Genomic DNA, 14384 nt, shown 5'->3' with positions numbered 1-14384 from the left:
GAGAAATCTCTTCGTCAACATCTCACATCTCACACCTCATCACGTCATTTTCATCTTTTTTTCTCAGTCTTTGAAACAAAAACATGGATATTGTATTATCTCATCGAATGTCCCCAAAAGAGTAAAATAAACTTTCCGAGATGCTGGGTTGGTATCATTTGTCCAACCCCGAGAACCCCCCTTTCTTACATTGCTCGGGAAAAAAGATTACCAAGCAAGCTATAAACGCCCTTTCCCCTCCTTTAATCCCGCTTCCCACTTAATATCGACAAAGAAAAGTATAAGAGATACAATCAAATAGCGCCCTTTTCCTAGGGAACATGTGCGGTTTCTGAAACAAAACGCAAGCTGCGTTTCCTTGATTCACTTGCTCTCGCTTAGTGCCGCCATGCCGCCAGATAGGGCGTTTCGGGCTCGGGCGTGTTGTTGTTGCCAGCGTGTGCGGGCGCCGTCGACGGCTGCGCCTTCTTTTGAAGCAACAACTGTAGTGTAGGTTAGGCCGAAGGCTGCGGCGGGGGTGTGTTAGTTATTGTGGAGAATTGGGGGAGACGAAAGGATGGGGGTGGGGGGGGGAGGACGAACCCATGAAGGCGGCGAAGGCGGGGAGATAGGACTTTGCTGCTGCAGGCATGTTTGTGGTTTGATTTGGTGGTGGTGTTGGGTTAAGTTTTGTAGAGTGATTTGGTGTGGAGGTTGTCGGTCTAGTCTATGTGACTTTTCTCTTTGTATTCTAGGCCTGTATCTGAAGCTTTGATGGATAAAAGATGTGTAATGTTTATCACTGTTGATGATGTAGTAGATGATTGAATGTAACCTTGGTGGATGAAGTAACACAAAGCGAGAACACCAACATTCTTTATATCCATGAGAACAATTTGTCTACTACCTGTTGTCTCTGCCTAGATGGTTCTGCACCGCCGATTGCATCCATTTGCTAACCCCATCTTTTGCGTTGCGTGATACCCAAGGCCCGGAATCAGGAAGCAGGAAAAGCATTTAGGCGCATCCCAGCGCGAGGGATAGGAATCACAGGGGTGCGGATCGTGAGACCTCGAAATAAAACACATAATGCTATTGGCTGCTTAGGAATATGTCGGCTGATATGTGACTATCACTATAGGGCTGTAGAGGTACTGGTGGCGAGACATGGGACTGAGGAGGGTGCGTGTCGGGCTGCGCCGGTATGCGGGTGGGGTGACTTTGTTCGTCAAGGTCGTACGATCGTATGATAACCACGGATTTGGGAAATGCGGGTTAGTGCCAACACGTCGGATTTGCGCACATGAAAGTTGCTCAATATCCTTGACCTCTATTCCTGAGATTCGATACAATTCTTTTTCCTTTCGGATGAATCGAGCGAGTGTTTGGTGGTTGGCCTACGTCGACCCGCGAATAATGTTGCCTTGGCGCTTCCAGCATGCAGCGACTTCCTTATTCAAGGATCTTCTAACAACAACAACACCAACAACACACGCCATTAGACCATCTTTTCATTGATGATATTCGCCTTTGAAATCTCGATGAAATATACAGTGCAGACTCGTAAAGTACTCTCTGGCTCTTAATACTTAGGCAAGTAAAGATTGTACCGGGAGCGCCATTCCTCATCTAGGGCGGATTCGACTTCACCGACAAGATGCTCCTCACTCCCGAACCTGCGTTACCTTCACTATCCTAAGGTGCAGAATGTAATCGTGCACATTGTGAATGACCATAGAGTAAGTGTGATGTTCTGCTGATCTCACAGATATCCTTCATGGACGAACTATAACAGTGGTTTTGCATTACAGTGGTGCCGAGGGGAGAGTTTGGATCGCTACCGTATCACGATTGTGGTTGGATATGAAAGCTGTCTCTCAAAAAATATGACACTTTCACATCATACCTATCACCGTCATGACGACAACTTCGAACATCAGCGCAATGAGTGTGATAGCTTTCCCCCAGTGGACGAAGCCGCTGCCGCCCGCCCATTACTGGAACACCATGGAGATGGCGAATCATCTAAAGGAAAAGTCGCTGTATAGCGAGCTTCGTGCTACGTCTATAAACATAGGTATCCCGACTCCCAGCACAGTGAGCATGACAGCTACTCCGCCGAGGTCTCCTGAGTCTACTGGACAATCTCCTACACCCATAGTCACTCGGGGAACTCATGGTGATTGCGAGGCGCAGCCATCGGGTTATGGCCCCGTTCCGAAATACGACAACATGCGGGGATTCTACTACTCGCCAGAGATACGCCATGCGGCGGAGAACGCCCCGATCCCCCCCGGCTACATCGGGAGCTTTGTCTCCGCCAACGGATCGTTTGTCGGCAGCCATTACCTTGGTCACTACGAACTAAAGTCCTTTGATACACTTGAGTGTGCTAGGAGATGCGATGAATGGGGCAGGCTAGCTAATCTGCTTAGCGATGGCCCTAGCACTAACGAGTCTAATACCCGAGATGCTAGCCTAATCGTCGCAACTTCCGATGGGGATACGGATACCAGGGGCACGGAACCTGGACACGACCAAATCTGTCAGGGTTTCAACACATACTTCGAGCGGGCGCCTGCTGTACGGCTTGGTCCGGAATGTCGGGAATCTACGAGCCGAACAGTTATAAAATGCGCACTGTGGGGGGAGCCACTTCGTATTGAAGGCGCCAAGAATATTGGATATAGAGAGTGGGAATTTGACGTGGTCATTGCGGGTTCCAATGGGTATAGTTTGGAAAAATATGCCGAGTCGAGCAACCTGGCCCCTGGGAAGAAGCTAGAGCCCATGGTTCTTGCTGCACTTTTTGCACTTCAAGCATTTTTGGGATTCATGGCACTTTGAGGGCAAGACTGAAGGCATGAGAAACATGAAATGGAACAGGCTGCTTTAGTCGGTTGCGTATGCGTTTAGCTTGGGCTCTTATTGGCAAGTCTTTAGGGATTGAACACGAACATGTTGTTTGCTCAACACGGACAGTGTACATTCATGAGTTGTACTCGTACAACTGTAATCGGAGATTCATGATATTACTGCTATTTCAGTGCTATTTCAACATCATTCGTTACGAAGAAAGTGGCCCTGTACGTGTTGCGTGCTACTAGATCTACGTAGTATCCTATTGTAAAGCATATGTCATCGATTCCAATTGAACATATGTCTTACCTCCTACACCATACACCACCAATCTCTTTACATTCAACTTTCCACACTTATTCGAACATACTATTAACGCACAGACACGCATAGCAAACCCAGTCCCAAAAGGCCAAAGTTGACCATCCCAAAATCCAGAAAAATCCTACCAAAAAGAACACCTTTCTCAAGAAATTCTTCTGTTCTCAAAACCCCGTGAGGAAACAACCAAGAAAAAGAGCCTCCTCCCATCCATTTTTCATATATGTCAACAACGCATCTTCCCTCACAACCCAATCTCACACCCACCCCTCTTCATGACAAAAAACTTCGTCTTGGTCGGATCCGTAAACTTCTCCTCCTCAGCCAGCATAACGAGCGCCTCTTCAGAATGCATAAACGTGATAAACTGCTGCAAATGCAACTCGTCGGCAAACACCATTTCGCCCTTGCAATCCCAGTCGAAGATGTCGTCGGCGCTGGCGCTGCCAATCAGCACGCGCGACAGCCCTGTGGGCACTTCTGAATCGTCAACGTGGTACAGTCGGTTCCAGGCTAGCGGGTGCACTTTGCCTGCTCTTTCCTTGAGCAGAGGTGCGTAGTAGGTTTCGTTGTGCTTGTAGAATTCTGCTCGCGTGACTCCCTCCTTGCGCGTCGCTACTGTGACGAGCACAATGGGGTATTTGGTTGCTGGTGTTGCGGCCATGTCTGAAATCTGGATTTTCGTTTTTTCCCTTCTTGGTTCTTTTTGTACGCTGGTGTTGCTCTGTTGCTCTTCTTCTTCTTCTGGTGTTGTCCTGTTTCTTCGGTCCGAATGGGCGGTGACGATCCGAGTTCCCGAGGCAGAGGTTCAGCCAGTCGGAGATTAGATTTAACGACCGATGGTCTGGGAATTGGGATTTGAAGGATTTGTTTCAGTGGATTTTTGGGATCAACTGTCGACGTGAAAAGGCGATTCACGAGTAGATAAGAACGGCTTTTCAGTCTTCAAGTGCGAAAAAAAAGAAGCTACGGAACGGACAATTGCCGCGTTGCGGATTGATGGCTACTATGCCTCGGGCCATGATCAGGTCCTTGCTTTCCTCCAAAGTTTAGTACTCCAGATCATCCATTCATACCCCCAGCTGAACTCGACGCCCCACGTCAAAACACGGCTTCCTGCATAAGTATGTTACTGTCATCATAGCTTCTTGGCTTCATCGGAGAACCTAGCATTAATAATCTTGGTTTTATGGCCGGAAAGGTTAGCATAGGAAATTATGCCCCTATTGGGAGTTTGCCATAACGAACAAACATGGCTAGTATCTGTGTCACTACTGAATATGCCCAGTACGTAACAAGATTTACACCGGTTGCCACTGTTATCCTCTGACCCAGAAAAGACAGTACCCGCTCCCTCCTCGGAACAGGCCCGTCATGTCCACAGACCCCACTGCCAATGCTGACCAAGACCAAGGACACGGAAAGCTATATTATGGGTATCATTTGGTCAATTACGACCTACATGCCTATCTACTAGTACAGATTACTGCTCGCTTCACTAAAGGCACGCTATAAGCGCATGACAAAGCACGGATGTTTTCCCAAACCTAAAAGCTCCAAACGCCATTGTAGGCAAAGATTGAAAGTAGATCTTTGCGTCTTCTAGAAGGCGTACAAGCCCCTCATGTTCCAAATGGACTCATCGATCTGGCTGGGAGTCCATTCCGAACCAGTAATTTGACCAGCAATGCTCTCCCTCTTGTCACGAGGAAGAACTAGGAAGCGTTCAATGAGATCGCCATCAATGACACTCTTGACAGGTGCAAAGTAGCTACGGAAAGCGAGATGGTCGCGCCCGGACAGTGGCTTATCATCAGAGCGAAGTTGGAGCTCGAGCTGCTGAAACATCTTGTGCGAACGGCGTGAGTTGAAGGGGATGAGAGCACCAAGGGTGCCTTGGAGACCAGCCCAGAAAACGACGCGTTCACCACCTGATAGCAAGACTGTCTTCTGTATTGACACCGGGATGTCATTGGTGAAGTAATGTGCGATCAGGTCGAGCCTATTAGGAGTACCGCCGAGATAGCTCTTGTCGACAAGTAGATCAGAGCCGTCTGGTGACTCGTCAGAAGATTCGGAAACCTTTTGTGGGCAGCGCACAAGCCAAATGTTGCCAAACTTGTCACCGCCCACAGTAGTGTCATAGTCTAGCATCTCGGAGGCCGTGGTATGTCGAGCGACGGTGTCATCAACGAAAGGTATCAGGCGATTGGGGTGAACCTGGTCTTTATGCACGACGTACGTGACCGACTGTGCTTGGTCGGAAACAACCAATCGGCTACCCTGTGTCTTGAGACCCGTGATGCGCGTTGGTACACAGTTCGGCGCCTGAGCTTTGCGTAGGACTGACTTCATACCACAATCATAAAGACATAGGTGACGTCCGACACCAGCGAGCAACTTGCCCTTGAAAGCCAGTAATGCCAGAGGTGGATCGCTGACAGTAGTTTCGTGGAAGAACTCCAGCTCACGGCCAGTTGGGTTGATCTTGTATATCTGGATCGAGGCAGACGAGAACTTGTATGGTTGGAAGCTCAGATCTTTTGCAGTACCAACAGCAAGGAATGCTTCGTCATTACGGCTCTCAAAGAAAACTAGAGCAGCACTGACAAGGGATGTGTTGCCATTGACTTCGACCGTGTGAGTGACCGTCTTCTCAGTAACGGGATCGACTACTTGGATGCAAGATGCCCAACTGCCCTGAGCCCTTGGATAACCAAAGTCTACTGCGAGGAATTCGTCGCTGTCAGTTGCACCGTTGGACTGCTCAGTCTCCATTGAACCATTGGTGCCGTCCTCCTTCTTTCCACCGCTTTGCGCAATTAGCTGTTGCCTTCGATCAGCACTAATGGTGTTGTTGTCGCTCTGAATTACGTAGAACACGCCCTGGTCATGGTATCCGACCATCTTCCTAGGGGTGTACTTCAATGGTATACTTTCATAAGTGGTATTGTCCGTCAAATCGTTGAACGTGAAAATTCTGGCGTAGTTAGCAACTATTCTCCAAGCCAACCAATATAATAATGCTGAGCGGGGGATTGCGTTCAGTAGGAACAATTGGAACCAAAAGGTTTGAACCCTCATCGTGTTTAAGGTGTACAAGGTTTCATCATCGCAATCATAGGGAAAAAGAGGGTTTTGCTTACCGTAACTCATTAGCGCTCACACAGATGATTCCCTTGAATTGTGAGCCATCAAAGTTCCATGCGGACTTGAATGAAATGTAGTTCAGGGGTGTCAGCTGCAAGACTCCAGTGCGAGGATGAGTGTAGCCTAGCCATGGCCGCGAAGTCATAGCCAGAATGGCGGGCTCACCGGCAACAGTGACCTTTGCGAATTTGATAGGTTCAGGGCCGAGAAAGCGTCTCCGGGTATCACCAATGTCACCAGTCATCTCATCCAGTACCGATCGAATGTACACACCACTTCGCAGGCCAATGTGAAGGAATTGGCTGTACCCACGGGACGACTTGTCCGTCATAAGGTTGATGGTCAAATCGCTTGGGGGTGATGTAAGTGCTTGGACAGAGATGCTTCGCAAGATGTTGCCTTCCATGTCAGGACTTAGATTGTAAATCCTGACCGTTTGGTCACTGCAGCCAACAGCCAGGAAAAAGGCTCGTACGCTACCCTCTGGGACATCGGGCATCGCAAGGCAGTTGATGGTGCTGTCCAAGTTGATCTCTTCTTCAGCCATGGCAAGCGAACCATCAGAATCACACTCAAAGTACAGAATCTGACCAGAGCTAAGGGCAATTGCGACTTGGCGGTTGTTGGTTGCACAAGCTACAATGGTGCGGTGAGCGGGAGGTTGCCAATCAGTCAGGCTGGCGTGAGTTGCGCTCGCATCGTCATTGGGAAACTGGATGCCCTGAATGTGACGGATACCCTTGGGGTGGATTTGGATGATGCAATCCTCACCAAACTGCTGCACGCCAAGGGTGTTTGTATCTGGAAGGAAACCAGTGTTGGAGGCTTCCTCAACATCGTCACCAATCTTCAAGACGAGTGTTCTGCTGTGGAGGCAAAGGACAATGAGTGTGTCCGTCTCGTCTTCGCTAGTCAGCTTCGTTGTCCATACATCGGAAGCGTTCTGTGGCAGAGGAGACTCGATGAGATCCAAGACCTCTAACGCGTTCCTCGTGGTGCGGAAAGAACTTCGGCCACCTGTACCGTTGATTGTGTATATCTGAGGCGCATCTTCCAATGCAGGATTGGCAACTTCCATATCCATAATCGGGTTGAGACTTGGCATAGCCTCTACCGCAGTGAGGTTGACCAGAGCGCGAGGACGGAAGAACGGAGGTGCAAACGAGGCTTCAGGGTCAACGGGGAACTGACTGCTTTCGAAGACTGGGTCATCAGTCTCGTCACCCAGCGACTCCAGTTCATACAAAATGCGGTCTCCAGACTCGCACGCAGCGTAGACGAAACCCGCCCGGAGAATACAAATACTTGTCGTTACAGGAATGGTATCAAAGTACTTGATCTTGATCTTCTCGACCGTGCCGTTGGGAGCGTCAACGGTAAGCTTGAATACATCGCCATCTTCTGTCTGTAGAAGATAAAAGAAGTCGCCACCTTTGAGAGAGTATAAAGTACCAGCGACAATCATACGCTTTCGGTTAGGATCTTCAGTAGCGCCCTCGCGGCGTGGAATTGCCAGGCGGCGGACGCTTGACTTGTTGTTGAAGATACGACGGTATGTGATGCTGTCCTCTCCGCAGCACAATACACCACTCGGTGCACTTGGGCCTCCGGGTACCCGGAAGAGAGTATTTGCTGTGCGATCGACAGGCTCAGACCACTTTCGTACAATGTGGTTGAGACCCAGATCCAGCTCATAGTACACAAGCTCCTTCTTGATCTCCTCGTAAGCCTCGCCCGTAGGATCAGTCTCGGAATTGGAGTAATCCACTTCGAGCGTTGCAAACATGGGGTTGTCGTAGCCAACATCGAGACCGATAAGACAATAGACAAGTGTCTGGGGCTTGTGCGCCTCCAGTGGAGAGGAGATGGCAATATCGGTCTGCCCACTTCGGGTGAGGATGTAGATCAGCTTGTTCTTCTCCGTCGAGGCAATCATGATAGCGCGCCCTTTCGGGTCGGCTGCCAGGTACTCGCCTGGCACGACACGTCGTATTCCAGACTTGCCGAATGTCTCGAAGTGAAGTGTCTTGAAGGTGTGCTCATCAGGAAGGTACTCGTACGTAACTAAACGTCCAGAGTCCGTGGTTATGACAATGTGGTCTTACAGAGTCAGCAAGGCTTCTTTTCTTAGTAGGAAACGCAGTCCAGTCCACCGCGGGCTCAGGGAGCAGCGAGCTCGAAGGTGTCGTGTGCTTTGAAAATCACTATACTGCTTGTAGCGGGGAAGGGGACCCGACATACCTTTGGTGCCGCCCGCAATCCTGAACTTGGCAATGCGACGGATGATGCCGAATACATCTTGCGAGTAGAGCTCTTGGAAGCCCTTCTGCCGCCGCGAAACCTCGAGGATGGCCAGCCGGGAGCCGCTCGCAGTGAGGATCTGCTGCTTGCCGTTTCCGAGGAAGTCGCCAGAAATGGCATCCTGTGTCGCTGTAGGCTGCTTCACCGTCAAGGCGTACAGCGACATGGAAGAGAAGCTAGTCATGGTGGGCGACGGCGGGCACTGGCCCCAGTAGTGCTGCCGTGTCTGTCGTTCGAGGATGCAGAAGCTGACCTCGAATCAAGATGTGTAACACAAGATTCAGGCAGAGCTTGTTGAAGAGTGGGTGCGCGCCAGTTGAAACTGCGCGGCGGAAGAAAGCTGGCGCAGGCTGTCGAGCATCGTGAAATCTTTACGGTGAAGGAGGCCAAAGCTCCCCGGATGCAGTGTCGGCCCGACCCAGCCAATTGGTGGCATGGCCCCACTAAAATTCTATGTCGCAAAGTCAACGAGGCGCAACGGCGACGCGAGTGAACGACGTTGCCCAGTACACATTGCTTGCCGTACGAGACCGCCGACCCATTCTAAACCTTTTGTCCGGTCTGAGTGAAGTTTCGCCAACGATAATTCGCCGTCAGCCCGTCCATCGATCAACCTCGGCCCACTACCATGAAGCGCAAAGTCGGCGCTTTGGAAAAGCTCGAGTCTGACCATGCCGCGCTCAGATTCAAGCTGAAGAGGGACCCCCAATCTTATAGGGACGACTTTGAGCAACAGTATCAACAGTACCGGACGTTGCTTGATTTGTTCCTTGCGGATCCTTCAACTACAGATGGAGGTCTGGTTGCACTGAAAGAGTATGTCTACCATATGGATGCTGCGTGGGGCAGAACGCTGACTTTGTTTCTCAAGTCTCATAGAATTTGTATCGCACACGGCGAATCTATACCCTGATCTGACTCTCCCTGAATTTCCCCGAAGTCTTATAGATCTGTTGTCCGCACACCATGAAGTCCTTGAGATGGATCTGCGCGACAAGGTCGTGGGTGCCATCTGCTTGCTTAAAAACAAGGAAGTGATTGACTCGGTCACCCTCCTCAACACACTATTTCCCATCCTCATCACAACAAATTCAAAGTCGCTTCGAACTTTGCTCTTCCAGAAAATAGTCTCAGATGTCCGATCGTCCAACGCGAAATCCACGAACCACAAGGTCAACAAAGCGCTGCAAACAACTTTATACAATCTCCTCGAAGCCGACACCACTTCACCGCGCGGTTTCTTGGCTGTCAAAATCACACGGGACTTGTGGAAGCGTCAAATATGGACTGACGCAAGGACAGTCGAGGTTATGCGATTGGCTGCGTTGAGCGACAACGAGAAGACCATTGCGGGTGGGGTCAGGTTCTTCCTTGGTGGTGACCAAGAGAGAGAAGCAGCCGCTGAAGAGAGCGATGATGATAACGACGTGGACCTGGCCAAACTGAGGCACCAAGCTGGCATCAACAAGAAGACTAAGAAGAAGTCGCGTGAACTGAAGCAAGCAGCTGCCACCATGAAGAAGAAAGACAAAAAGAAGAATGCGCCACAGTGAGTATCCCGGTGCTGTTACCGACTGTTCAATGCTAACCCTCTATAGTCCATTGAACTTTAGCGCTTTACATTTGCTTCATGACCCACAGGGTTTTGCGGAAACACTCTTCTCAAAGCATATCCAGAATTCCAAGAACAAGCTCGCTCTCGAGACGAAGCTTCTGGCCCTACAGCTTGTGACCAGACTTGTCGGATTGCATCAACTGACAGTCCTACCATTGTATTCGTACTTCTTAAAGCACCTCACACCCCGCCAAGCTTCAGTCACAACATACCTTGCGTGTCTAGCACAGGCAACTCATAGCTATGTCCCACCAGATGTTCTTGAGCCGCTGGTTCAAAAGATTGCGAATGAGTTCGTGTCGGAAGCATCAGCTTCTGAGGTCGCTGCGGCAGGATTGAATGCTATTCGTGAGATATGTGCACGCCAACCTCTGGCCATGACAGACACGTTGCTACAAGACTTGGTTATGGTATGTGCTAGACTATACTACTTGCCTCTTTGCCTCTATGCCGAAAACTAACAGTCACAGTACCGTAAATCAAAGGACAAGGGCACAATGATGGCTGCTAAAGGTCTCCTCTCACTTTACCGCGAAGTCGGTGCCGATCTCCTCAAGAAGCGTGACCGTGGCAAGGATGCGACAATGGGCATTCGTGCTGGTACAATCAAAGAGCGACGTTATGGTGAGGAAGCCATTGGCGAAATTGAAGGCATTGAGCTCCTTGAAAAGTGGAAGGAAGAAGAGCGTAGGAAGAAGTTGGAAGCTGCTGGATTGGATCCTGATGCAGACAATGGTGATGTTGAGCTTGACGACGAGGATGACTGGAAGAAATGGGAAGTGGAGAGTGACGGCGACAGCGACGACTCAGGAGGATGGATCAACGTCGAGAGTGATGGAGAAGATATCCAAATTAGCGACTCTGAAGACGAGAAGGAAGACAACAAAGAGCGACCAAGCAAGAAGGCGAAACTCAGCAGCGCAACGCCCACACCCGGCCCATCAACCGACAGCAAGGAAGGATCCAAGAGCGAAGAGCCAGAAGCAAAGTCCATTTCCAAACTTCTCACCACGACCATTCTCACTCCCGCCGACCTAAAACAACTCCAAGCTCTGCGCGCCTCATCAACAATCACCTCATCTCTCGCCTCACACAAGCGGGCCCAACTCCTCGCCGCGCGCCACACCGACGAAGCCATTACAGCCGAAACGATTGAACTGGCCGCGTCGCTAGGCAAGAAGAACACCAAGGAAGAGAAGATCGCAATGGCCAAGCAAGACCGCGAGACGAACCACATGTCGCAGGCGGGCAAGCGCAAGGAGAAGCGGCATGCAGAGGGCAAGAGTACGACGAACCAGGACAAGGCGCGCAAGAAGAACTTTTTGATGACGCTGGGCAAGGCCAAGAGCAAGAACAAGAGGAGTTTGGGTGACGTTAAGAAGACGCTTTTGGGCCATGTGGAGAGGAAGAAGAGGGGTGGCAAGAGGGGAAATAAGGGAAATTAGGGTTGTTTGTGATGGGCTTGCATTTTGTTGTATGCAATCGATGTTTTTCAAGTGTACATGGGCATTGACATGTTTGGAGAGTTGATATCGATGAGAAGAAAAAAGGTGGGAAGCGTAATACCCTACATACGTTTGAAGTAAACATTTGATAGATGAAAAGGAACGAAGTCATTGGGTTGTTTATTGTAATTCTGTGAAATGCATTATGGAAATTTTCACATTTCTTCCATGTCCGATGGTCCCTAAAACTGAAAAGAAGAAGAAGAAGGTGAAGAAGTGAAAACAGACTACATTAGAATCTCGATACTCTCGAATGCCCCATACCACATTCAGAGTAAAGAAAAAACAGCCATCATAACTCCATTTTCCAATGTTCCAAAGCATCCTCATGAGACGATGGATGGGGGGCATTATAAACCCCAAACTTGTACGCTGCTGTCGCGGACTCAAACAGCCCCAGACACGGTACATCAGCCAAGATACAGCACGTTGAGAAGCGCTATGCGATGAACATCCAGCACAGCATACCCCCAAACGGCACATGTTGTAAGTAAGTCCAGTCAGTGATTAAGAGCATCTGACAGACATGAGCCTCTTGCATCAAAAGCAGAACTAGTCGTACTCGACATTGGAATCTTACTCGTAGTCAGTACTCTGCAGCCAACGCTGTACAGCTCTCTTTGACGTAAACTCACCACGGCCATCGCCACCGTCAGCGGAGTTCTCTTCGTCCGTAGACTCAATCTTGGGCTGCTTCTTCGGCCGACCGCGACCCTTTTTCGTCGTCGCAGCAGCAGCAGCAGCAGTAGTAGTAGCAGCTTTCTTCTTGGTTGGTTTCTTATCGGGCTCCGAGCTGTCGGGTTCGGGCTTGGCGGGATCCTCAGACGCCTCATCTGCAGGTTTGCGCTTCCTAGACTTTGGAGCTGCGGGAAGCTTTGGGGCTTCAGAGGTGGATGCAGTAGCGTCGCCGTTAGACTGGCCGAGGAACTTGGCAAAGGGCGGGTGGCTCTCCATTGGCTTTCTTTTGACGGGAGGCCCTGTGTTTACGAGGTATCAAGTTAGCGCGTGCCATGGAATTGGACGAACGGGTGTGGATGGACGTCACTTACACATCTTCTTGAGCGAGCCAGCTGTGTTCTTGGTCAGTGCGGCCATGGTCTCGTAGTCGAACTATATGGATGTCGTTAGTACACATTCGTGCAGAAGATTGGATCGGCAAAAAGTAGCGGGCAATCACCTTGTCCGGACCGATGGAGCTCAGGAACGCGGCGGCAATAAGCTTAGTCTCCTTGTCAGTGAAGCCTGGGAGAAGCACGTTGGCGTCTTCGCCGGTAGTGTCCTTCTTGGGTGGCATGATGTTGAGGTTGAAAGTAGTCAAGAGGCGCAATTTGCTGAGTGTAATGGAAGAGAGCAGAGAAGATGGCAAGTGAGTCACAACAATAAAAGCGAGCGTTTGTTGTGAGTTAAGCAGGCTGTGGTGAATTCGGAACTTAAACACTGGCTTAGGAAATTACGTCTTGTGTGTGATACCAGGTGAAGTCCGCTTCGAAGAGCGGTGATTCACCTATGACATCTTCACTATTTGGCTCCTCAACCTTGGAATTACGTGACGATGAAGTCGAATTTTGAGAGCTTCACTGATCACTGCTGGGGGGGCAAGCTGTCGTGGATGGTCCGAAAGCTGTTAGATTGCGAATGGTCCGTGCCTTACATATCCAAGACAGAGGGCTTAACTATGGTAGCTTTGAATGCGACGCCAACACCTGTCCTGAAACTCGCATTCGCTCCCCTTTTCTGCCACGAGGCGCAAACTGACGTATGTGGTGTATGTGTGTATGTGCAAGATGCGTGTGCGGAGAAGTCCTTGATCATCCGACATGGTTTAGTGTACCGCGTTAAGAGAAGGGAACATGAAAGGGACAGGAGATCTGCTAGTCTGCATGCTCCTGAGGCATAGGGTCCAAAGTCGCAGTAAGGGGAGAGGACGCCAAGAGATTGAGCATGTACGGTATGTGTGTATGTACATAGTTTATGTGCTAGGTGTACATGTATCGGCAGTCAAGCCAGCTAACGGCGTGTGCCGAACGGGAGCAGGATAACAATAGGTAGAGCAATACGCAGCTTCGGGGAAATCGACGGGCGGCTCGGGGTAGGCGAGGGCGAGCGAGATGGGCTGGAAGCGCGCGTGTATCCCCGCTCACCGACACGAGCGCGGCGACGGCGGAGCAGGGCAGGCTGGACGGTGGTAGACGGGGGATCAGAAGGCGAGGCCTGGATGGAACCAAGGGTGGACGGGCTTGTCATCGGGGCTTGTGGGGGGCGTGGGACCAATGCGCAGGCAGTGCTGTGCATAGCTGCGTCTACAGGGCGTCTGTCGGGGGGGGGCGCAGGCTGCAAGAGACCCAGCCAGCATCTGCGGCCAGCGGGCCGCGCCAGGAACAGGCGCAATTAATTTTTGTCCCTCTCGCGTATGGGTGGGTGGATGAATGGATGGATGGGCTGATGCATCACGTACATACGCATGTATGTGTGTATCCACGACACGACACGACACGCCTGACTGACTGACTGTTCGCCGACTGGGCCGACCCGGCGCCCGTCGACTTTCCCTTGACCACCTGCTGGTCCGCTTCGGCTTTGGCTTTGGCTTTGGCTTTGGCTCTGCCTGCAAGTCCCCTCACTCGACCTCTCCCTCTTCTGCTCTTTTATTCCTC

At 50.5% G+C, this 14384-nt stretch overlaps 7 protein-coding genes across 7 annotated transcripts; 2 read left to right on the top strand and 5 right to left on the bottom strand.

Moving 5' to 3' along the window:
- Window positions 1-363: 363 nt before the first annotated feature.
- COCCADRAFT_81112 (uncharacterized protein) lies at window positions 364-631 on the bottom strand (the record flags this gene model as incomplete). The annotated part of the gene is made up of 2 exons (XM_007708379.1): window positions 364-506; window positions 583-631. The coding sequence occupies 2 exons, from the start codon at window positions 629-631 to the stop codon at window positions 364-366; spliced, it is 192 nt and encodes a 63-aa protein (XP_007706569.1).
- Window positions 632-1992: 1361 nt separating this feature from the next.
- On the top strand, window positions 1993-2826 carry COCCADRAFT_81266 (uncharacterized protein; the record flags this gene model as incomplete). The annotated part of the gene is made up of 1 exon (XM_007708378.1): window positions 1993-2826. One exon carries the CDS (start codon window positions 1993-1995, stop codon window positions 2824-2826), a length of 834 nt encoding a protein of 277 aa, XP_007706568.1.
- Window positions 2827-3403: 577 nt separating this feature from the next.
- Window positions 3404-3823, bottom strand: COCCADRAFT_21522 (uncharacterized protein; the record flags this gene model as incomplete). Its single annotated transcript, XM_007708304.1, has 1 exon — window positions 3404-3823. The coding sequence occupies one exon, from the start codon at window positions 3821-3823 to the stop codon at window positions 3404-3406; it is 420 nt and encodes a 139-aa protein (XP_007706494.1).
- Window positions 3824-4761: 938 nt separating this feature from the next.
- Window positions 4762-8776, bottom strand: COCCADRAFT_81153 (uncharacterized protein; the record flags this gene model as incomplete). Its single annotated transcript, XM_007708377.1, has 3 exons — window positions 4762-6139; window positions 6306-8409; window positions 8551-8776. The coding sequence occupies 3 exons, from the start codon at window positions 8774-8776 to the stop codon at window positions 4762-4764; spliced, it is 3708 nt and encodes a 1235-aa protein (XP_007706567.1).
- A 462-nt stretch (window positions 8777-9238) lies between these two features.
- On the top strand, window positions 9239-11670 carry COCCADRAFT_81080 (uncharacterized protein; the record flags this gene model as incomplete). The annotated part of the gene is made up of 4 exons (XM_007708376.1): window positions 9239-9426; window positions 9482-10159; window positions 10209-10635; window positions 10696-11670. 4 exons carry the CDS (start codon window positions 9239-9241, stop codon window positions 11668-11670), a joined length of 2268 nt encoding a protein of 755 aa, XP_007706566.1.
- A 636-nt stretch (window positions 11671-12306) lies between these two features.
- Window positions 12307-13024, bottom strand: COCCADRAFT_81142 (uncharacterized protein; the record flags this gene model as incomplete). The annotated part of the gene is made up of 3 exons (XM_007708375.1): window positions 12307-12707; window positions 12780-12840; window positions 12908-13024. The coding sequence occupies 3 exons, from the start codon at window positions 13022-13024 to the stop codon at window positions 12307-12309; spliced, it is 579 nt and encodes a 192-aa protein (XP_007706565.1).
- Window positions 13025-13377: 353 nt separating this feature from the next.
- On the bottom strand, window positions 13378-13542 carry COCCADRAFT_81349 (uncharacterized protein; the record flags this gene model as incomplete). The annotated part of the gene is made up of 1 exon (XM_007708374.1): window positions 13378-13542. One exon carries the CDS (start codon window positions 13540-13542, stop codon window positions 13378-13380), a length of 165 nt encoding a protein of 54 aa, XP_007706564.1.
- Between the last annotated feature and the right edge of the window lie 842 nt (window positions 13543-14384).

This window comes from Bipolaris zeicola, assembly GCF_000523435.1.
Source record: "Bipolaris zeicola 26-R-13 unplaced genomic scaffold scaffold_1, whole genome shotgun sequence".
Lineage (NCBI taxonomy): Eukaryota > Fungi > Ascomycota > Dothideomycetes > Pleosporales > Pleosporaceae > Bipolaris > Bipolaris zeicola.
Note: the sequence above shows the minus strand (reverse complement) of the source record. Positions and strands in the feature narration are given on the sequence as shown.